The following is a 24,068-nucleotide window of genomic DNA, read 5'->3' as shown; positions in this document are numbered from 1 at the left end:
CCCACCCCCCACCTACTTGTGATATCTCCCTCTCTCTGTCAAATAATTAAATAAAATCTTAAAATTGTGTAGGTGGAATTTACGTCATTCTTTTCCACAGAATTTACTGACAGAGAAAGAAGGGTAAATGATCATTCATTATTCAGAGATTTCTCCCTCACTATACTCATTTGGACCACAAACCATCTGGTGGGAACAGTGAACTTTTTGTTAACATTCATTTTTATTACTTGCATTGTTCACAATTTCAGACAACTTCTTGCAGGTAACATTTTTTAAAAATATGCATGGTCTATAAACATTATCTTCTGAACTACTAAATATCTACCTTAAAATATTTAAGATTCAGTGAACTTAGTTCTTGCGATGCAGTGCATTAAGACAAGATTTTATACACAAAAGACTTGACCACACAGCTTCTTGTTAATCCTGTTGTTAAGATTGGATTCTACATGAATATATATTTGTATCCAACGGAAGCTTTTAATTTTCTTATATCTGTAAACATTTAGAACAATAAATAACCCTTGGGAAATTTGCCTTTTGACATCATTTTGTTCTGATATATTTTTTCAAAATAGCACAGTTATTGAGCAATGCTCTCAGAAACCACACAACTGAATAGATTTGACTGACTCTCATTTCTGCCTCTACATGTCTAAAATTGTGAAAAAAAAGAAAATTTAGTAATAAATATTACAGAATTGAACATTTATCTTAAACTCATTTTTAAGGTAGTGATAAAGAATCTTATAATTTATATAATAATTGAGGTTGGTGGCAAAACTGTTTATTCTCCATTAAAAGAGCAATATTCTGTTTGTGGTGAAGTTAATCATCTAAATAATTCTTCAAGAAGGAAGGTGGGATTTCCTAGGACATATAAATGTAAATTAGGAGATTTTTAGATCGTAAAATTCTTACTCCTTCCCTTCTCAGAACCCCTTTCTTGGCAAAAAAAAAAACACAAACAAACAAAAAAAAACCACCTTTGTGTTGTCATCATCTCCTTAATGGGGCCCAAATTAAAGATTTATGAATCAGGTAGGAAGCCCCCTGTGGACTTTATAGATTTACGTAAAAGATCATGAAATTACTGAGAGCTGTCAGTGCTGATAGCAATTAAAGAAATAGGATGGAATAGAAAAAGATGGGATAGAAATTGGATGGGTATAGACTCTGCAAAAGAACCAAAACTAATTTAGGGATAGGGGAAGAATGCAGTAAATTCCAAACCTGAAAGATTCCTTGATTAGTTGTGAGGAGACTTGTATTCTCACCCAGGTCTGTAACTAGCCAGCTGGGAGCTTGAATGTAACTTCCTCTCAGTGGAGCAGCCATAGTAGGTGATTCGGCTAGTTTCACTCTGAGAGTTAGCTTTAAGTAAGATAATTTGTTTTGTAAGCCAAGGACCTAATAGAATGGAATTGTTCCCTTGATACTATATTCCAGGATGATAATGATCTTAGTAACATCTTAAAGAAGAACTTAGTGCAGTTAATAGTATATTTTATTTTTAGTTAATTTTGTTAAGTGCCTTAAAAACTGTTTTGGGGGGAACCTGGGTGGCTCAGTGGGTTAAAGCCTTTGCCTTCGGCTCAGGTCATGATCTCAGGGTCCTGGGATGGAGCCCCGCATCAGGGCTCTCTGCTCAGCAGGGAGCCTGCTTTCCCCTCTGTCTCTGCCTGCCTCTCTGCCTACTTGTGATCTCTGTCTGTCAAATAAATAAATAAAATCTTTAAAAAAAAAAAAGCTGTTTTGGGACAAGTTATATATAGATTAGTAAGATGACAAAGAAATGCATGACAGCAATGACTATTATGAATTAGAAATATGTGAGTGATTTCTATCAAATTCAATAAATAAAATACCGTATTGATTACTTTAGATTTATTTGTATCCTATGAAAGGTTTTATAGGCCAGTCATCTTGAAGTTAAATTTCAGTCTTTAATAGTAGAGATTATTTTTTTCTTAAAGTCCATATTATCTCCATATTGTCCTGCAATTTTCAAAATGACATATCCCCACCTGAATCCTCAGTGCTGTGTTGACAACTATATCATTTCTGATGCATGTCTCTATTGAGATGTGTGTTGTCAATACATTTACTAACACACTAGGTGTTAGACACATGTCATTTTGTTAATTAAGAAATATTATTTCACTCCATCTGGAGGCTACTATTAACTTGTTCATCATATTTTCATGAAGTAGGATTGCTTGTGTATTGACATAATTTCTATTGTTATTGCCAACACATTGTCTAGCCAATTAGTAGGAACTGGAAGATGAAGGGGAAGAGGAAAGAAAGAGGTATGGATTCCTGTAAGAATAAAAGAAAAGAAAGAATACCTTGACTGCAATTTAATACTATCACATGCAAAAAAAAAAAAAAAAGTTCTTTCTTTCTTTTTTTTTGCATGTGATAGTATTAAATTGCAGTCAAGGTATTCTTTCTTATTAAAAGTTTAAGGGTTTAAACAGAAAGACATTGTGCAGAATAATACTTTACATGCGTTGGATGAACAGACCAAAATTTCCCCCCAGGATATAATTGAGAGGTAATGTTTCACTGCAAAGTGATTGCAGCTGGATTTGTTATTATGATGAAAGCCTTTGGTTCAAACACTGAACCAAATGAGGGTCCTTCAAGTGTTAGACTTCCTCCTGCTCCAGTCTACTGAAGTACATTTTTAAAATTTTCACTTCCCCTTTGGATTTTATTTTCATTTCCTCTAAGGTAATGTGGCAGTTATCTTAAATGTTTTTCCTCTTCTGACCTGTAGACATAAATTTGCCTTTCAACTGCTTTTCCTGACATTGGTCCAGTCTTTGAAACCTGCGTTGCGATTCTAGTCTCTTGCCCTTGATTGCTTGCTTTCCTATACACACACGCCTTATTCTGTCACTTTTTCTGTTCCTGTTGAACACCAAGTTACAAATACTTCAAAATAAATGCCATATTTTTAGTACATAAAGATAATCATTATGAATCCCTGTCTTTGTTGTAAAACATTATTAAAATTATATACTATTCTTTATATATAAAATCATCCTAATTACCTCACATATTGAAGGTATAACCAACCAAGGCAAGGGTTTCTTATCCATTCACTTATTTATAAAATTTTTTGAAGATTATTTATTTATTTATTTGACAGAGAAAGACATAGTGAGAGAGGGAACACAAGCAGGTGGTGGGAGAGGGAAAAGCACACTTCCTGCTGAGCAGAGAGCCCGATGTGGGGCTCCATCCCAGGACCCTGGGATCATGACCTGAGCCAAAGGCAGACGCCTAACAACTGAGCCACCCAGGTGCCCCTCCATTCACTTATTTAATAGACTCAGCTGAGTTTTCTAGGACTGTTAATTTGGTATTTTCTCTTTCTTCTAGTCAAAGTGCAAGAAAGCCCACCTGTCAAGGGCTCCCTTTCTGGAAAAGTCAACCTACCTTGTCATTTTTCAACCCTGCCAACCTTACCACCCAGTTACAACACCTCCAGTGAATTTCTCAGAATCAAGTGGTCTAAGATCGAATTGGACAAGAATGGGAAAGATCTGAAGGAGACTACTGTTCTTGTAGCCCAAAACGGGAATATCAAGATTGGTCAAGGCTATAAAGGAAGAGTGTCAGTGCCCACACATTCCGAGGTAGTGGGTGATGCCTCACTCACCATGGTCAAACTGCGTGCCAGTGATGCGGGTCTGTACCGCTGTGACGTCATGTATGGGATTGAAGACACACAAGACACAGTGTCGTTGGCGGTGGATGGTAAGGCTTTCCAGATCTGGAAGACAGTAGTGTAACATGATACCTGGTTCAGAAGTGTTGTGAAGCAGTACCCAAAGTAACTATAGTTCAGTGTTTGGACAAGTGCAAGAAACATCAGTCATTTAAATAGTTCATGCCTTTCACCAAAAACGAGCTGTTATTTCTACAAGGGTCAAGGAAGGTGACTTTTTGCACAACAGCTTCACTGACTCAGTAACAGTCAAGTGCAGTATCATGGGAATAATGAATACCTGAAGACAATACGAATTATTACTTCATTATTGAGACCTAACAATGATGAATTTTTAAGACCATAAAGGCTGATCTACAGTTTAATTTTTACAATATGTGTGTATGTACATTTACACACACACATGCACACACTACCTTTTCTCCTTTTTTTTCTCGGTGTCCTAGCATGATTATTAAAACCTTTGAGTTTGTTTTTAAGAAATATAAATTCCATCTTATGTTGGAGAAATGAGGCACTTAATAAGTATCATGGTACTTTTCACAGTGCCTTAGAAAGACGAGGACTTAATAAACATTTGAATTGGAACAAAATAAAATTCAGTGAATTTTTACAAAGGGTAATACACTAGCTGTTATACATTAAGTCTTACGATGAAGCATTTTCATTTTAGTCCCTTTTCAGTGGTGGTTTATATGTCATTTGAATTTAAGTTAGGAGACAAAGCAAAGAAAAATTGCTTTAATTGGGTACACACATAATACCATAGCTCTTGGAAACAGAATATTTTGGCAAGTTATTAAGCAAAATTCTAATATCCAGACATGATGGAACAGATTTTTCTTCCATCCCTCCATTTCCCTATAAAATATTTACCTTTCAGAAACATATACAAAGGGTTTATTAAAACTTTCTTGTGTAGCCAAAAGGAAACACTTTGAATTTCAGATGCAATGAATTAATTTTCTGTACATCCTTTTATGTTCAGATTCTGTTACTCTCTCCTACCAATCTAGGAGATTTTATGTTGTCCACGCATCCACAAAATATCCTGGGCTCTTCATTCTTTTAACCTTTTTGTTATTTATTTCAGTTAGCCTAGGACTGTTTTGCTCTACTGATATTTTTCTATTTCTCTGTGTGTGTGTGTTTATATGTGTGTATATTACCTTTGTATCTTGTATAAGCATATAGATTATTAATAAATTATAAATATATAAAGTAGTGGTAGACACACACTATGTATAAATTTATATATATATGTTTTTTAAATCCCGAACAGGAGTTTAACAACTTCTTACTATTTTCATCATTAAAGAATTAGCAATGGATTTGCCCTTGCCCCTCTGAAACAATGAAAATCCTCCACTTAATCTCCTTAGCCCCATGAGGTCTTTAATTATCCCTACAATTGCAGATATTTATACCAACTGATACTCACTGCCCTGCTCTTAGAGGCCCCTCTGTGCCCCCTTACTGCCAGTGTTCAGTGGACATGGAAGATTTTTAATTACCAAGAGGACTGTTTGAAGCTTTGATCAACATAAGACTAATCTAAAACCATTCAAATTCTTACTTAAGCCTTAGAGATCATTATAAACTATATCTCATACTTACCAGATAGCACGATTTTAGAGTAGTTCTATAGAGGTATGAATTTTCTGAAAGGCATCTGATGAATTTTTCATTGCAGTATTGGAAATGGGAAAATGAATGTTAATTGTCAGTGCATCTACTTGGTGACCGTGCAGGTCTTTTTTGTGTTGACACTTACCAGAGGTGCTTTTCTGTGATGTGGCTAGTCTGTCCCACTCCATCATTTTATTGGCACAAACCTGTCTTGGGAGAAGGAAACAATCTACTGATGAGCATGTGGAAGACAGTCTTACAGCTAGAAGTCAGGCTGTGGGATATAGACTGTTGTTATCCCCAGGGAATTACTAGGAAAAAAAGAGAGTGGAAGGTATCTTGGGAACCAAATTCATTCTGCATAATAAAATAAAAGTGGTCCTAGGCAATATAATCTTAAAAAAAAAAGATAGGTAGGTAGATAGATTGATTGACTGATTGATTTGAGGTGGGGGGGAACTAAGGGAGAAGGAGAGAATCCTAAGCAGACTTGCACTGAGGATAGAACCTGGCACCAGACTCAGTCTCACAACCCTGAGATCATGACCTCAGCTGAAGTGAAGAGTCAGTCACTCAACCGACTGAGCCACCCAGGTGCCCTAGCAATATAATTCTTAATAAAGTCTCATCCATAAGACCCAGTTGCCCCAATTTCTATTTTCCAGTGACTTCCCAGTTACTTTACCTTGACTCACTTTGAAGTCTTGTAGAAATGAGTCACCATATTTACTCTGGTTAAAAATAGAGATGCTGAAATGGAGGGAGAGGACCAAAGCTCCACCCCTCCCCCGAATCACGCCTCAGCTGCTCTTCCCTGAGCTCTTTGACAATTCCTTGAGCCCTAGAGCACTGTTCAAGAACCACTAGATTACAGCAACTCCCAACACACAGCAAAGTGGAATTTGAGGCAAGTACCAAAATGTCTAGCTTCAACTCAGGGGAGTTTTGGGAACTTTACTTCAGTCCTTTGAGATAAAAATCATACATTTTAGGGATGCCTGGGTGGCTCAGTGGGCTAAAGCCTCTGCCTTCAGCTTAGGTCATGATCCCGGGGTCCTAGGATCGAGTCCTCCATCAGGCTATTTGCTCAGTGGGGAGCCTGCTTCCCCCCTTCTCTCTCTGCCTGCCTCTCTGCCTACTTGTGATCTCTGTCTGTCAAATAAATAACTAGAATCTTTTAAAAAAATATACATTTTATTTGTCTTAGTAGAAACTCTCAGTTATGCTAGTCAGATGGTAAGTATGATGAACATTGGGTAGTGGTCAGTAGCCGATCCAGCATTTTTAAAGTCTTTACATAATTTGACTTTCATATCAGGTAACATAAGCAATATCCGTTACACTTTATGGTGGGGGAGATTAACTCAATACATGGTTAAGGAACAAATTAGGGACAGGAATAAACCTTCTCACTCATACACATTCCGGTGTCTTTTCCTTCTTAGTACATTGTTTCTGGAAGTAAATATCTCAATGTTTTATGTTTCGAGGAAGTGGTGTTGGTGAATGTTCCACATGCTTCTCTTGAGTTGGCCCAGCGTAAAATCATGAAGTAGGGCAAGTTGATCCTGTAGCCCCCTTGACTCTTTGTATCTCCTGTAGCACTGACTCCCTTTGGTTGTCCAGTGTTCCCATGAGAGTGTGAATACTACCTGGAATTAGAACAACTATCCATCACGTGGCATTTAGTCGCTTAAATCTTTTTCTTAGATTGTCTTCATGAGAATAGAAAATTCCTGCCTGGGAAACTTTCTAATGGAGCAGAATAGGACACCTGGGTGAATGGCATATCTGGGGCTCCTCACATCACCATAATTTTGTGTAGTGTTACACCAAGTGAAAATGAAAGATCACCATATTGCTCTGACCATGTGAGCAATGAATCTGATGTATTGCTCTGGTAAGAAACTTCGAGAAGTATGGGGGGATATTTGAACCTGCCTGTAATTGCTTGCTGCTCTCTTGGCAGGGGTTGTGTTTCACTACAGAGCGGCGACTAGCAGGTATACTCTGAATTTTGAGGCTGCACAGAAGGCTTGTTTGGACGTTGGAGCAGTCATAGCAACCCCAGAGCAGCTCTATGCCGCCTATGAAGATGGATTTGAGCAGTGTGATGCCGGCTGGCTTTCTGATCAGACCGTCAGGTGAGAGGTCTGGGGGCCACAGGCTATAATTCATTAATTTGAGAGGAAGGATAAATGCGACTTACTCATCCTTTATTTCCCCAGGTATCCCATCCGGGCTCCCCGAGTAGGCTGTTATGGAGATATGATGGGGAAGGAAGGAGTCAGGACCTACGGATTCCGTTCACCTCACGAAACTTACGACGTGTACTGCTACGTGGACCACCTGGATGGTATGATGTTTAAATTTCTAACGCTTCCTTCGAACTAAGAAAATTGAAGACAGACTGGGAGCACGTAGGAATAGAACAAGTTTTATGCTTGTTTGGATTCCAAACAGCAGCATTTAGTCCAAATTACCGTATGATTGTGGTGAAATAAGCTCAAATTAAAGTGGAAAGAGAAGGAGGAGTGTGCAAATGGTTATGCAGGTTAGAAATGTCTTCAGTTAATGGCAGGTTTTCTTTCAGGCATGCTGCTATTGGACTGTTTCCAGTACACTTTTAGAGCCTTAAGAATAGAAGGCTCTACGGGTGGTACCTATTCTTGTGAGAACTTCAGGTAAAATCCTGTGATGACAAACCACTGTGAAACCAAGGGCTGATAAACACCCCGAACCTCAACTAAATAGCTGAAACTAGCCCAGGAGGGTTTCTCAAGTTCTTCTGTTAATGTTGCTGCACTAATATTCAGAGCAATCATTCATTCATTCAAGAAACCACCAACCAACCGTATAGTATGCTGGGTGCTGTGCTAGTTGTTAGGGATATGAAGCCAGAGGTCTTGCTTTTAAGAGATCTAAAGCCCGAATGACTTTGGCTCTATTATTTCTCGTTTGGCATGAGTTAGAGGTTCTTAAAGACAGGTACGAGTTCAATGGTGGCACCCAAGGGGCACAGTACAGTTTTATTATAAGACACATGGAACAGAAGTTTCTGTGACTTTTGAAATAGGGTCTCCTTTTTATTAACAGGCAGCCTAAAGTCGAACTATATAAAGGGGAGTTTTGAATTGAGTTACACTTTTAATTTTGGCTGGGTACATATAGAAAGGATAATCTCAATTTTCTTATGTGTAAAATAAAGACGTTGGACTAGATAATTTCCATGGTCCCTTCCAACATTAAAATTCTATGATTCTGTGACTTGAATAAACCTCCTCAGAGACTGAAAGCTATGAACTAAGCAGCTTATATTTTCCTAATGACCTGACTAAATTTGAATAAGCAGGCTGACTTACCAGAAGGCTGCTTAATTGTGGTTCCCTAGCATCTTAACTTTCTTATTATAACTTTACTTTAAAACTGATAAATGTATTTTCTAAATGAGAACTTCAGATATTAGCAATTTCCTTTTTTTATAGGGACAAAGGGAAAACATACCAAACCCATCCTATGATATATATATATATGATATGTATATTGAATTTTGGATATAAAATATATGTATATATACACAGAATTTGAATGTTTTTGTTTGGGCACATAAATGTTGAAAGAGAAAGGCAGAAGAATCAGTATAACTAATTCAAGCACTGACTGAAATTTCTGTGAGCAGAGTAAAAAGGCTTTTCATTGTTTTATAGAAGGAATTTAACAGGTTTTTTTTTTTTAAGATTTTATTTATTTATTTGACAGACAGAGATCACAAGTAGGCAGAGAGGCAGGCAGAGAGAAAGGAGGAAGCAGGCTCCCTGCTGAGCAGCGACCCTATGTGGGGCTCAATCCCAGGACCCTGGGATCATGACCTGAGCCAAAGGCAGAGGCTTTAACCTGCTGAGCCACACAGGTGCCCCCAGTTCTAAAGGATATTCAGTATTTTTACAATGACATTGTTCTAGAAATTTTCTCTTCCTTGTTTGTTGTCCCTTAGAATAATTTGCAAATCTTTGGACACGGATCTTTTCTTTCTTGACCTGAAATTGGACTGGTATGGTGGGGGAGGTTAGAAAGGCCTGTGTGACTGGGGATGAATGAGGAAGATCAAAAGATCACTCTTGTAGAGGTCTCCCTCCTCCTTTACTGAAGTGTGTGTCTCTCTTTGAAGTAAAGGCCATTGGCTGAACTCTGAATTGATAAAAACTCTTGTGGAAAGTTGACTATATAAAGTTACTTCTGAGTTTCAATTGCCACATCGATGACAGATTATTTGAAAGTAAGCCAACATTCCTCGTGAGAGAGATTTATCACTATATTCATGGGTATCATAATTGCCACCTCTATTTTATTGTGTTTTTGACAGCTAAGTGTGTGTGAGAGACATAAAAAAATAGAGATATTGGGGCACCTGGGTGGCTCAGTGGGTTAAGCCTTTGCCTTCGGCTCAGGTCATGGTCTCAGCGTCCTGGGATCGAGCCCTACATTGGGCTTTCTGCTCAGCGGGAAGCCTGCTTCCTCCTTTCTCTCTGTCTGCCTCTCTGCCTGCTCGTGATCTCTCCCTCTCTGTGTCAACTAAATAAATAAAATCTTAAAAAAAAAAATAGAGATATTGATGCAGTCAGAATGCATGTGATGGAACACATAGCCAGTTATGAACTAAGGTGCAATAACTTTAGATCAGAAGCCAAATTATTCCAGATGGCTCATGAAAAAGTCAATTAAGTATAAAATGAAGCACAGTTTAAAAAGGTAATTAATTTGTTTTAATTTAGTCATTTAAAATGAAAGATATTTAGTTGACAGAATGTCAACCCTTTTTTCCCCTCTTTCTTCTTGAATAATGTCATATTCATTCTGATGTATATATTTCTTTATAAAAGTCAAATAATTATACTCTATTAGATTCAGCTAGTTTAAGGGAGGAAAAAAACCTAATCTGGTTCATATTCTAAGATGGTGATTATAGCACAGATATACATACAAATATGATATTCGATTCTATTTTTAAAAATAACCTACTAAATGTAAACAGCTATTGTATTAGCTATATCCACAAACCAGGATTCCAGTATTAGCCTGTATTCTTGGAAATGGTCTAGATATTGTGGTGGCTTATTAGCCATGACTCAGTAACAGAACGTTACCAAGAAATTAAGGGAATCAAGATTCTAAAGTGGGAAATCTAGAAATTAAGATAATGTAATCACAAAATAATCCTTATTAGAAAATTTAATCTGCGTTTCCTGGTAAGGTAGCTTTGGAAAACATTGAGAGGGTTTCTTATTAGAAAGTTTAATTTGAGTTTCCTGGAAACGTAGGTTTGGAAAACTTTGAGAGCATTTAGAATAGAGTTGAGATGATTATACAGTTTAGAAAATTGAGTAAAGGATTGGAGTTATTTAGGAGTGATCAAGACAATGCTGAGAGAGGAGTCTAGGGAGGCAATTAAGGTCCCTATGATTAAGAACAGAAAGGACCTCAACTGAATCCCAGCTCTGTTACTTACTAACTGTGAGATCCTGAGCAAGGCTTTACCTCTGTTTCAGTTTCTTTTCCTCTGACATGGGGACAATTAGAATACTTACTTTTTAATTAGGTATGAAGATGAAGTGAGTTAATGTGTAAAGCTTTTATCACAGTGGGTTTCTCAAACTAACTGCTCAAGAAATATAGATTATGGTTATATGAAAGGTTTCATTTCCTCTGAATTCATAAAAAGAAGAAATGACTTAAAATTGCAACTCTGTGAATTAGGGTCAATATAAGGAAATTTTTTCTGATAATGAATACTACAAAATGTAGAAACAATCCTGACAGACTGTAAAATTTCTTCTCTTGAATTTTCTTAAAACTAGAATTTTTCAGGGGCTCTTGGGTGGCTCAGTGGGTTAAAGCCTCTGCCTTCAGCTCAGGTTATGATCTCAGGACCCTGGGATCAAGCCCCGCTGCCCTGCATTGGGCTTTCTGCTCAGCAGGAAGCCTGCTTTCTCCTCTCACTCTCTCCCTGCCTCTGCCTACTTGTGATCTCTGTCTGTCAAATTAAAAAAAAAAACTAGAATTTTTCTGAGATGTTCTGAGTGCAAAGCTCTGTCAAAGTTTGAGTCATGGTGCTTTGAAGTATATAGAAAATAACTGGAAATGGCTCACTTTATGAGAAGGATGACTTTCATGTCAAGGCATTTTGAATACAATAAATTGCTTAAATATTACTGAAGAATTAAAATTAATACAGTGGCAAAAACAGAATTCTTTTGTGTTATCCCTCCTAAATAGTTTAACATCAGTTTATTCTCTGATTAGAATATTATATTCTTGACTAACCGTGTTCAGGAATTAATCTAGTATCTGATTTCCCATAGGAGGTCATGCCCGTGGGACATTTAAATAATTCTGAGAGTGCTTTGTGAGTTAATGCATTTCTGTGCTAAAACTGGCAGTTTGATAGGAAGTATGTGTGTCATAGAAAAATAAAACAAAAACAAAACAAACAAAAGACTATACTAAATAAGATCGATAAGAGAATGTTGGAAAGAATGGTGATAGGTGAGGTCAGACTGCTTTCATTTTCACAGGTGACCTGCTTAGTTTCCTTGCAAATGAGTCAATACTTCCAGTCTCATACCTACACCTGACAAATGACTGATCTAAGAGCTCCTTTCGCCTCTGATATAGGCAAACTTGGGGACTTAAATCTCATCCTTCCATGGCCTGTATTTTCTCTGCAACTCTACTGTTACTTCTCCTGGAATACTACTACCCTACTATTCTGATTTCATGGCTTTCATGTAAGGTTCCCAGCACTTTGATGTGTCTGTATTATGGGCTTTCTCCTTCATCTCATATCCTCTTCCTAAGTCCTAGCTGCTCTTTCTCACCTTTACATCTCCAAACCTTGAATATATGACCATAACCACCCCCAAATGTTTGCGTATGCCTCTAATTCTCCCATAAGACTGTGGCTTCTAGGGGTGCCTGGGTGGCTCAGTGGGTTAAGCTGCTGCCTTTGGCTCGGGTCATGATCCCAGGGTCCTGGGATTGAGCCCCGTATCGGGCTCTCTGCTCAGCGGGGAGCCTGCTTCCTCCTCTCTCTCTGCCTGCCTCTCTGCCTACTTGTGATCTCTGTTTGTCAAATAAAGAAAAAAATTTTTAAAAATCTTAGGAAAAAAAAAAAGACCGTGGCTTCTAGGAGGGAAGGAACCATGTATATCCCTACTATGTCCATGCTCCACAGATAGAGTTGAATAAATTTTGAATTACTGAATTAACCTCCAACTTAAAAGTGCCCACTCTACTCACTTTGCTTTGCACTTAACCCCTTGGATAACTTTACCCCTCTCTAGGCTTAACTGCTCCTCTACCTGCTTCCCAAATTTTCATTGTTCCAGTGTCCTTATTAGTTTGTTTAATGTCATATTTGTTCTTGCAGGTAAACTGAAAATCAAATGCCTTTTGGGATGAATGGGTCATGAAAGTACAACAAAATAACAAATAAGTGAAAATGGAAATATTAGTTTCTGGTTTTGCTTGTTTAGCCCTGAATCCTCTTCTGATTTCCATACCCATGTTTCTAGTTTGTGAATCATTTCTGTTTCTCATCTGTGGTTTTGATTCTCACAGATAATCCCTGTGCTTTTAACAGACCTTCAAAGGGCCTGTTTCACAACCATCAAAGCGCTCAAACACTATGTCCATGTTCTTCTCCTACTCAACATCCTGTGGTTGAGATTTCTGTCATCTTCCTCCTCAAGCATAAACATTGCATGAGCTTTGAAGTCCCTCAAACCTGGCTGGAGAATAACCAGTTCAACCTTGTCTCCCTCTTTCCAACAAGACACGTGCACAGGCCCTCCACAGGCCCTGCATTTGCTACCTGCAGTTCTGCTTTGGTCCTCTCCGAGAACATAGACCCCTCAGCTTTCCAACACTCTGCTCTTTCCTGTGCCTGAAAACTTACTACCTCCAAGAGCCTATCTTTGGCTCTTCCAGATCACATGATTCCCTTAGTCTGAACTGGTCTTCTCATAGAGTTAGTTCCACGTGTTTGGCATTTAACTGTCCTTTAGTTGCGTTTTAGTCACAGAATGCAAAATGTGATCTGTTTGTTTTGTGTTGCAAAACTTCTATAATTGATGATAGAGATGAGGCCATACACATCTTCTCTGCCCCTCTCAATCACAATGAAAGACCTACTCCATTAATACAAACATAATAGTTACTCGAGAAATACTTGGTGGTAATTGTATTATTTCTTCAGATTTTGTCTCTTTTGGGATACAATACCACTACCCTTCCATTTCTATAATATTTGAAAAAAATGCTTCACTTTGTTCACCAAATTTACTAAGAATCTATTTTTTTAATCTGTATTGGATCACCATGGTATGAATTTTTCTCACTGAATTGCTCCTCTCATTCTTTTCCATGGCGTCCATTAGAATTCCTTCCTAGAGATACTTTTTTCTCTTTTCCAGCTTCTCACAGTAATTTTCCTTTCTTGCCACCCTAGCCAATCATTGGGATTGGTTCCTTTGTTCCTATTGGCAATTTACAGGTTAATTTTTATAGTGTTTCCTCATGTCAAAATCCAAGATAGTTCTATCACCTTCATGACCATGTAATACTTCTATGCCATGCCCGTGTCTGGCCTAGAACCAAAAAATAACCTTTCCTTTTTGTTATCGTATGTTCTCCTTTAGATGTACAAAGCTAAGAATTTAGGTAAAGGCCCAAATGTCATTAAACAGGTCTTAAACAGAACTTAAAGATTCAGGCTTTTTTTGGAGGCTTTGATTGGACAAAAATCAGATATCAAATCTGGGAATTGTGTGACTTCCTGCCTGTAGATTCTTGGATTGACTTTTTTTTTTTTTTAAGATTTTATTTATTTATTTGATAGAGATCACAAGTAGGCAGAGAGGCAGGCAGAGAGAGGGAGGAAGCAGACTCCCCACTGAGCAGAGAGCCTGATGTGAGGCTTGATCCCAGGACTCTGGGATTGTGACCTGCACCAAAGGCAGAGGCTTTAACCCACTGAGCCACCCAGGCTCCCCTCTCAGATTGACTTTTAATTTTAATGGGATTCACAGGATATAATCTACAAAATATTTCACCAGTGGGAGTTATCTAAGAATTAGTGATACTGGTCTTTTTCAGTTAAAAAGTCCCACGTCCGCTAGAAGAACTTCCTGCTCACTGTGGTTCAGTGGATGATTCAAATATTGATTCTGGATTACAGAATCTCTTCACTTTAGTTCACTCTGGTTTGGTGCTAGAAGATGCTGAAATCTTTTCATTTATTCTCTGTAGAATGTGTAGAACCATACATCATATCTGTGGCTGTGGCTTTTTACATAGGCTTTGGAAATTAACATGTCCTGCTAGGCACCTGAAACTGACCTTGGGAGTTTTGAACAGTGTAGCTAAGAGTCAGTGAGGAAAGCGACCAGGCATGGCACAATGGCAGCCCCTCTGGAAAATGATATCCTCATTCAGTACAATGATTTCCATAGGCTGACTGTGAAGTAGCTCCATGGGTAAGGTAAGGAAGGAAACCATTTATTGTTTGGTTGTATTATTATATAACTCAATCTTTGTGAAAACCTTGTCAAGTATTTCCTTTTTTTTTTTTTTTTAATAAAGATTTTATTTATTTATTTGACAGAGAGAGAAATCACAAGTAGGCAGAGAGGCAGGCAGAGAGAGAAGGGGAAGCAGGCTCCCGGTTGAGCAGAGATCTCAACACAGGGCTCAATCCCAGAACCCTAAGATGACCTGAGCTGAAAGCAGAGGCTTAACCTACTGAGCCACCCAGGCGCCCCAAGTATTTCCTTTTTTTAACTCTTCTTTTTGCCATAATGGGATATATCCTTTTTCCTATTCCACTGTGGTAAACTCTTGTGGCCACCACAGAATACCCCAGCAGAGCAGTAGTCTTAACAACCAAGAAGAGAGAAAATGTTCTTCAGGCTCTCCCAAATCTCTGATTTTTCCAATAAGAATATCTTAATTTTTGAGTAATGATTTGTTTATTCATTGTGTTGTAATGATTAGAATTGCTGGATTAAATGATAATTCTGTTTTTAACTTTTTGAGGAACTGCTAGCCTGTTTTCCAGTGTGGCCACACCATTTTCAGTTCTCAGCAGCACTATAATAGGATCCTGGTTCTTTCCCATCCTTGCCCACACTTGTTTTTATCTGAGATTTTGATTGCAACCATCCTAACATGTATGCAATAATATTTCACTGTGGTTTTAATTTGTACTTCTCTTATGGCTAATGATGTTAAGCAACTTTCCATGTGCTTATTGACCATTTATATAACTTCTCGGAGAAATGTCTATTCCAGTCCAGTTATAAAATGAACAAGTCATGATGATGTAATATACACCATGGCAACCATAGTTAATTATATTATATTGCATATCTGAAAGTTGCCCAGAGAGTAAAAATTAAAAGTTCTCATCACAAGAAAAAATATCTGTAACTATGTGTGGTAATGGATATTAATTAGACACTATAGTGATCATTTTGCAATATATACAAATATTCAATCATCATGTTGTACCCCTGAAATGAATATAATGTATGTCAATGAAACCTCACTTTAAAAAAAAAAAGAAATGTCTGTTGAGAACCTTTACCCATTTGTAACTGGGATGTCTTTTTGTTGTTGAGTCACAAGAGTTCTTTATATACTCTAGATTAAAGCCTCTTCTCAGAAGATTTGCACCTATTTTTTCCCATTCCATGAGCTGTCGTTTTTACTTTCTCAGTAGGGTGCTTTGCCACGCAAAATTTTTGAATTTCAATGAAGTCCAGTTTAGCTATATGTTCTTGTTTGTTTGTACTTTTTATGTCAAATCTAAGAAAACACTGCCAAATCCTCAGTCATGAAGACTTGCTTCTGTGTTTTCTTCTACAAGTTTTACAAGTTTTAAGTTTTACTTTTCTATTGATTAATTTTGAGTTAATTTTTTATGTAGTATGAGTTAAGAGTCCAGATTCATTCTTTAGCATGTGGACATCTAGTTGTCCCCGCACCATTTGTTGAAAAGACTATTCTTTCCCCTATTTAATGGCCTTGGCACCTTTTTGAAAGTCAACTCATCATAGATATATGTGTTTGTTTCTGGACTTTCCATTCTATTCCATTGATCTATGTGTCTATGCTTATGTCAGTCCCACATTGTCTTGATTACTATTGCTTTGTAGTAAATTTTGAAATTGGGAAGTATGAGACCTCTGTGTTCTTTTTCAAAATCATTTTAGTTATTCTGGGTTCCTTGAGTTCTCATATGAATTTTAGGATCAGCTTCTCCATTTCTACAAAGAGGCCAGCTGGGCTTCTGATAGGGATTGTGTTGAATCTCTAGATCAATTTGAAGAGTATTGCCATCTAAAACCATAATAAATCTTCTGATCCATGAATATGGGATGTTTTTCTCGTTCTTAAGACTGTCTTTGGGGCGCCTGAGTGGCTCAGTGGGTTAAAGCCTCTGCCTTCAGCTCAGGTCATGATCCCAGTGTCCTGGGATCGAGCCCCGCATCGGGCTCTCTGCTCAGCGGGGAGCCTGCTTCCTCCTCTCTCTCTGCCTGCCTCTCTGCCTACTTGTGATCTCTGTCTGTCAAATAAATAAATAAAATCTTAAAAAAAAAAAAGACTGTCTTTAATTTCTTTCATCAGTGTTTTATACCTTTCAGAGTATAAATTTTACAGTACTTTTGTCAAATTTCATCCTAAATATTTTGTTATTTTTAATGCAAATGAAAATGGAGTTTTCTTTATTTCTTTTTCTGTTTGTGGGAAGTATATGGAAATGCATTTATATATTGGTCTTGTACCTTGTATCCTGCAACTCTGCTGAACTTGTTTATTTGTTCTAATAGTTTTTTAATGGCATTCTTAAGATTTTCTATATATAGACCCTTGCATTTATAATCTTACCATAAGTAGACTTGTCATGATATACATCCCTTGAAGCATGTGACAGTCATTTGCTCTAAGGTTTTAATGTCAGGATCTTTTGGAGTTCTGAACTGAAAGAGCTTCTTAGGAAATACAGTGGCCATTTACCTTTCAACTGTGAAAAGTAAAAAGAAAAAAAAAAAGCCAAACTAGGCTGATCGTCCTGTGTTGACCTGCAGCCATACTGTGCCTGTCAAATCAAATAACACATTCAATCTCACATATTTTGAAGACTCAGACATCCAGAAATTTTTTAGAACTTCTTTCTCACTCTAATTAAAATCTTACTGCTCTGTCAGTGGGAAGGAATGAGATCTGACATCCTGAAAAACCATAAAAATATGTTTAAATTTTAGTGGGACTTCCTATCTCTTTAAGCCTTTGAAATTGACATACACAAGATCTTGTATAATAACACATTGACAAGTACATGGATTCCTTTTCTCATGAATTGTTATCTGACTTAGAGCATGTTAACTGACTATCAGAGCCAGTTGATGACAATTCTTTAGTAATTAGAAGTTAAAAATTCAGGGACGCTTGGGTGGCTCAGTGGGTTAAAGCCTCTGCCTTCGGCTCAGGTCATGATCCCAGGGTCCTGGGATCGAGCCCCACATCGGGCTCTCTGCTCAGCAGGGAACCTACTTTCTCCTCTCTCTCTGCCTGCCTCTCTGCCTACATGTGATCTCTGTCAAATAAATAAATAAAATATTAAAAAAAAGAAGAAGCTAAAAATTCAAAATTCTATCTATGTTCTAAGCCACATCATGCTTCTCCTTCAGCCTAAGAAAAGTGAGAAATCTGAAAGGTGCTGATCTGTCTTTACAATCCCATTGCCCCCATATTACAATCCCATTGCCCCCTAGTGCTAACTGCCAGCCTAGCACTAGAGATGGAGCAAAATTATGTTGGCAGCCCCTGAGGTTTTCTTGTCATCGTGATGGAAGTTTGATCTCCGAGCAGGTTAAAGTATCAAATCTTAGGGAAACTGACATGCTTTTGAATTATCTTTAAATATCGGCCCTCAAAAGATTATATAGCAGTGTAGGTTAGCTGTTAATCAAGCAGGTACAACTGATGGATTTTGTGATCCAGAGTATAATGGGCACTAGTCTTCAATGCTTTGATTGTGTGTATATAGACGGAGTCAGAAAAAGAGCAAGAATGAAAGAGTGAGAGAGGACAGGAGAGACATGGAGAGAAAGAAAAGAAAAAAGAAACCTCCTTTGAAACTTAAAAGTCCAAAACTTCAAAGCTAGCAATAATTATGCTGAATTGCTTTTATTATCAGGATACTTGCCATAAGTGATTTTATTATATCGGCATTTAGAAGCTCCTAAGGTGATTTGCTTCCAGCTTACTTACTGTAACTACCATTACATATATTTATTACTTAAGTATAACTTAAATAGCAAGACAATGTAGTAACATTGACAAATCTTGAACTTCCTTAAAGTGAAAAAAAAAATTAGAGAGTTCTTTTTTAAATGGATAAAGGGAAATATGATTAGTTTATAAGAAGTTATTTTCAGACTGGACAGTTCATGATAGAAGGGTTATGAGCACAAGTAAACAGAAACAAACAATAAACACTTATCACATTACCCAGCAAATATACCCCGTGAGAAAAATTGTGGGATTTTTGGTTTTGGCTACCTGGCTGCTGAGTCCAGCAGGGAATGGAGTAATTATGTATGTCCTGCCCTTGCCAATTCCCTTTTTCTCTTGGTATTCACAGGGAATTGTTGGCAGGAGAGTAAGAACTTATCCTCACTTTGCTCTAGAACCAGGCTCTCTAATAGTTGTTCTGAGTTACTCCTGGTTGTAAACTCTAGCTTTTGAACAGTGTGGGTCATTTTAATGTTTGATTTGTTTTCATCATTGCTTGCCATTTTAGTGTGTGTCATTTTTTCGTCTGCCAAGAAACCACTTTTCCATTTAGCAATCAGAAGTGTGGAAAAAAGAACATGCATGGTCCAATTTCCAGGGAGTCTTGAGGCAGTTAGTCGTCAAATAAAGTATTTTTTTCCTTAATATTTCTGATGATGTTAATTCCCATGATTAAGGTAAATTTAGTTTGTGGGATGTCACCAAATATTAAAGTCTCACCAGCGGTGTCTTCCAGTTTCTTCTAGGACATCCCTAGAAAGTTGAAATAACAGTAATAATTCAAACCAGTGACATTTAACTTGAGATTTTGGGAAAATATGCATTAAGATACCACATATATGTTTTTCAGATGAATATGAAAATTATCCTATGTGTGCAATCCTCCATTCTGCATTATTGTATCTCACGTGTGTACTAAAGTGAGCATATATGTATACACCTCAATGAATTCTTACTTATGCTAACTTAAATTAACTTGACCTCTTATGTTAAATAATTATATGTAAACATTTTGTGTATTTCTTTCCTGACATTTTATTTGTTCTCCTTAGAGAAAAATTAAGTATTTTCTCATAGGTAGATAACATTTACAAACAGGTTCCAAATCTATACTCTAGTTACCAGTTTGATGATAAGAGTCTTGTAGATGTAGCTACCTTGAAGAGGCTACTTCTGGAACTTAGAGAGTGGACTCATTGTCAACTTGTGAAAGTAATTTTTGCCATCCGAGAATGAGCTATCCAGTAAATCTAAGGAACATTAAATGGCTTAGTTCCAAGTATGCAGAGGTAGGACGAGAACACAGCCTTGTCCTGTGCTAATAAAATAGGCATTTTATCTCACAAAAGATTTGCTTCCTCTCCCTCTCTAAAGCAGTACTGTGATTCAGGAGGAACTTTCATTACATACATCTGAGGCAAAAAAGGTGCTTTTAAGATACCTTCACGGCAGGCACTTACACAACCTGACCACTTAAGTCATGTTGTAGAGAGAGAAACTAAGTGAATGCACTGAGTGGCTTTTCTTAATTTCCCAGATTTGCTTTCTCTTTCTCTTGGTTCTTTGGTGCCTTATTTGCCCTTACCTCTGGACTTTAGATAAGTCACCTATGTTTGTATTATGTTAGATAAAAGGTACATAATGTCAAAGGATTATTAAGGAAAACCAAGCATCTAATGAACAACAACAACAGAAAAGTACTTCTCAGCTGGTCGTAGATGTCTTAGGAATCCAAGACACTTAGTAATATGGATTAGTTCAATTATTGCTATGCATTACCTATCAACTTACCTTTTCTATTTTCTGGTTTGGGTTTCAGTATAAAACAGATGCTAGGATATTCTTGCATACTTCTCAAAAGTATAAGATGTTCAGGCCTTAATATTTTGAGGTTAATACATATGAAGAGCAAAGTTTGGTTATTTGAATTGCCATTTTTGGTGTGGATTGAGTGTTAATTGTAACAGCTTCAGGATACAGTAAGAAAATTCTATACTATAGGTGCTTTACTATATTATTAGATTTTCTAAGTGGGCAAAGTAATGTTCATGTTAAAGAATCATGATTTAGGAGGTCTTAGATATTTACTTTTTGGAACAGAGTTAAAATAAATATTTTTCTTTTCATCTTCTTAAAATAAAATAATTTATCATATCTATCTTTATAAATGAATTATTTTGATTCCCACCTTAAACTCAGTGCCAGTGAAATCTTTTTTTTTTAATCTGAGTTGAATGAAACTCAATAATGATAGCTTTTTCATTTTTTTAAAATTTTATTTTCAGTGTTTGAAAAGTTCCTACATATAAAGGAAAACAGGTGGTGGTGTGGATAATAGAATTTAATCAAATAAATAAAGTAATTATTTTATGGGCACTGGATAGGTGGATGGAAATTATATCTTCCAAACAAATGAATTAAACAATTGACTGCAATATAGTCAGATCTAATGAATGTCTATATAAAAATTCTATAAGTAGAATTCTATAAGTAGGTCTGTATAGATTTAATAATAATAATAATGGAATTCTCTTTTTAACCGATCAGCATATTCTGAAACCTTTCTTTCCTTTCACACTCCAAACATGTTTGCTGTTTAAGAGGGGAAACCAGTTACCCATGAAATCATGCTGTCATTTTCCCTCATCAGCCCTTTGGTCTGGCTGCAGTTGGAGAAGTTGATTTCCCCCCACATACAGGCTGGCACTGCTGTTTGCAGTAGCAGACTTTTACTCTCCCAATCCCAGTTCTCTGTCTGCTCTGGTTGGCTGATCACTCTCATTAGTATAAAGGAGCAGTCATTCACCTCGAAGTTGCAGTACGTCACAATGCAGGGAACTAAGGCCTCGGAAAGATATTCCAGCTGTAATAACAAATGCAAGGGCTCTACCTTAGAGGCAAGCAGCCTGGCGCGCTGCCCTCTTTCACACTCGCCTTCCTTTGAAGTGAATGAGGCTGCTCAGGAGCACACAGACCCAGTCTCTCTGTCTGCCTTTCCCCTTGTTGCTTTAAGCCAAATCCATAGGTGAGATGAATCAGCTGTTCTTGGACCGCAGCTCCCCAAAGCTCTGCAGCAGGCATCTTTTTTTGAATGTGCTGCTTGGGGAGGGTGGAAGAAAAAGAGCACCCTGTTCCTTAACAAGAACTTGAAATGCTATTCACTTAGCGAGGATTATTGAAGATCGACTCCGTAAGTGGGACTGTGACCCTTATGCTTTTACAACTTCTTAGGGAGGGAGATGGTGCAGGAATGGGGGGCAGCAACTTACGTTCTTAACGGTGTATTTTTGCATTTGAGATTGCTTTCCTTGCCAGCCTACACAGTTAAAGACAAAAACCCATTTCCATGTTCCCTTACTTTTTCCCATCAGGTGGAAGTCATTTTGTTCTCTCTTCTTCAAATAGCTCTTAAAGGGATTTGGCCTATTTTAGATTCATAGTGACAAAAGCTGACGTGTGTGATTTGACCATTTTTCCCATCACTAATTTTTCTTGTTTTATAAAGCTATCGCACACTGAGAGAGAGTAATGGCTCTATTCATTTTAAACAATTGCCTGTTACATCTGCCTTCAGTCAGGTGAAAAGAGCTGAATCCTGAGAGTTCTGGAGTCTCCGTTGTCTAATATATCATAGAATCAGAAAGCGGTCTCTGAGAGGCAGACCGGGACCCGCCGCTGCTGTAGTAATGGGCTATCAATATTTTAGCTTCCTCCCTGCCTCATTTTCTATTCCTTCTGCCTGCTCTATTTGCTTAGGTACTCTCTCATCCTGCCTCTGTCTTTGAGCCACTTGTGCTCAAATGTGAGAGGCATCATTTAATTTGCATTGAATTTATATCTGCCAGTTGTTTTGTTAGCTCCCTAAGTACCAATTTAACGAAGTCTCTAGCATTTCCAGAATATTTTATTGTGACATGTTAAGTTATTATGAACAGATTCTCTGCTAATGGGGCTGGGTGATGGGCAAAGTAAATGTTAAGCCTTTCTTTGTTAATCAGTAAGCAAATAGAAGAGTTTCTCAAACATGGTTAGAGACCCTGCTAGCACATGTGGTGTCTTTGTGAGACCTGGAAAAGGGCCCCTCTTCTGAGCAGACAGATTGTGAGAGGTTGCACCCTGGGCAGAGTGAGTAGCAACTGAGCAGAGGGAGTAGCAAATAAAAACGTGCCCGTTCTGCCCGTTTTTTGACTTATCTATTTTTTTTGGGTGTTGAGTTTGAGAAGTTCTTTATAGACCTTGGATATCAGCCCTTTGTCTGTAGTGTCATTTGCACATATCTTCTCCCATTCTGTGGGTTCTCTCTTTGTTCTGTTGACTGCTTCCTTTGCTGTGTGGAAGCTTTTATATTGATGAAGTCCCAATAGTTCATTTTCGCTTTTGTTTCCCTTGCCTTTGAAGACGTGTCTTGAAAGAAGTTGCTGTGGTCGATGTCAAGGAGATTACTGCCTATGTTCTCGTCTGGGATTTTGATGGATTCCTGTCTCACATTGAGGTCATTCATCCATTTAGAGTTTATCTTTGTGTATGGTGTAAAAGAATGGTCCAGTTTCATTCTTCTGTATATAGCTGTACAATTTTCCCAACACCATTTATTGAAGAGACTATCTTTTCTTCCATTGGATATTTTTTCCTGTTTTGTTGAAGATTAGTTGACCATAGAGTTGAGGGTCCATATCTGGCCTCTCTATTCTGTTTCATTGGTCTGTGTCTGTTTTTATGCCAGTACCATGCTGTCTTGGTGATCACACCTTTGTAATGTAGCTTGAAATCAGGCAACGTGATCCCCCTCAGCTTTGTTTTCTTTTTCAACATTTTTCTGGTAGATTTGGGGTCTTTTCTGGTTCCATACAGATTTTAGGATTGTTTGTTCCAGCATTTTGAAAAATGCCATTGGTATTCTGATTGGGATGGCATTGAAAGTATAGATGCTCTAGGTAGCATAGTCATTTTAACAATGTTGATTCTTCTGATCCATGAGCATGGAATGTTCTTCCATCCTTTTGTGTCTTCTTGAGCAGGCATTTCTCCAAAGAAGACATGCAAATGGCTAACAGACATGTGAAAAATTGATCATCATCATTAGCCATCAGGGAAATTCAAATCAAAACCACAAAATCAGTACCACCTTATACCAGTTAGAATGGCAAAAATCGACAAGGCAAGAAACAACAAATGGAGAAATTGTGGAGAAAGGGGAACTCTCTTACATTGTTGGTGGGACTGTAAATTGGTACAGCCACATTGGAAAATTGTTAAGGTTCCTCAAAAAATTAAAAATAGAGCTACCCTATGACCCGGCAATTGCACTAATGGGTATTTACCTCAAAGATACAGATGC

The 24,068-nt window shown here is 37.6% G+C and overlaps 1 protein-coding gene across 4 annotated transcripts in view; it reads left to right on the top strand.

Annotated features, from left to right (window-relative positions):
* The window catches only part of VCAN (versican), a 139,608-nt gene that overhangs the window by 43,305 nt on the left and 72,235 nt on the right, over positions 1-24,068 (top strand). For all 4 annotated transcript variants that reach the window (XM_044266110.1, XM_044266088.1, XM_044266107.1 and 1 more), the window contains exons 3-5: positions 3,397-3,774; positions 7,344-7,518; positions 7,603-7,730. In XM_044266110.1, the coding sequence (XP_044122045.1) occupies positions 3,397-3,774; positions 7,344-7,518; positions 7,603-7,730 (681 nt within the window). The remainder of the gene's footprint in view (positions 1-3,396; positions 3,775-7,343; positions 7,519-7,602; positions 7,731-24,068) is intronic.

Source organism: Neovison vison, chromosome 1 (genome assembly GCF_020171115.1).
Source record: "Neovison vison isolate M4711 chromosome 1, ASM_NN_V1, whole genome shotgun sequence".
NCBI lineage: Eukaryota > Metazoa > Chordata > Mammalia > Carnivora > Mustelidae > Neogale > Neogale vison.
This window is presented reverse-complemented; position numbering and strand designations above follow the sequence as displayed.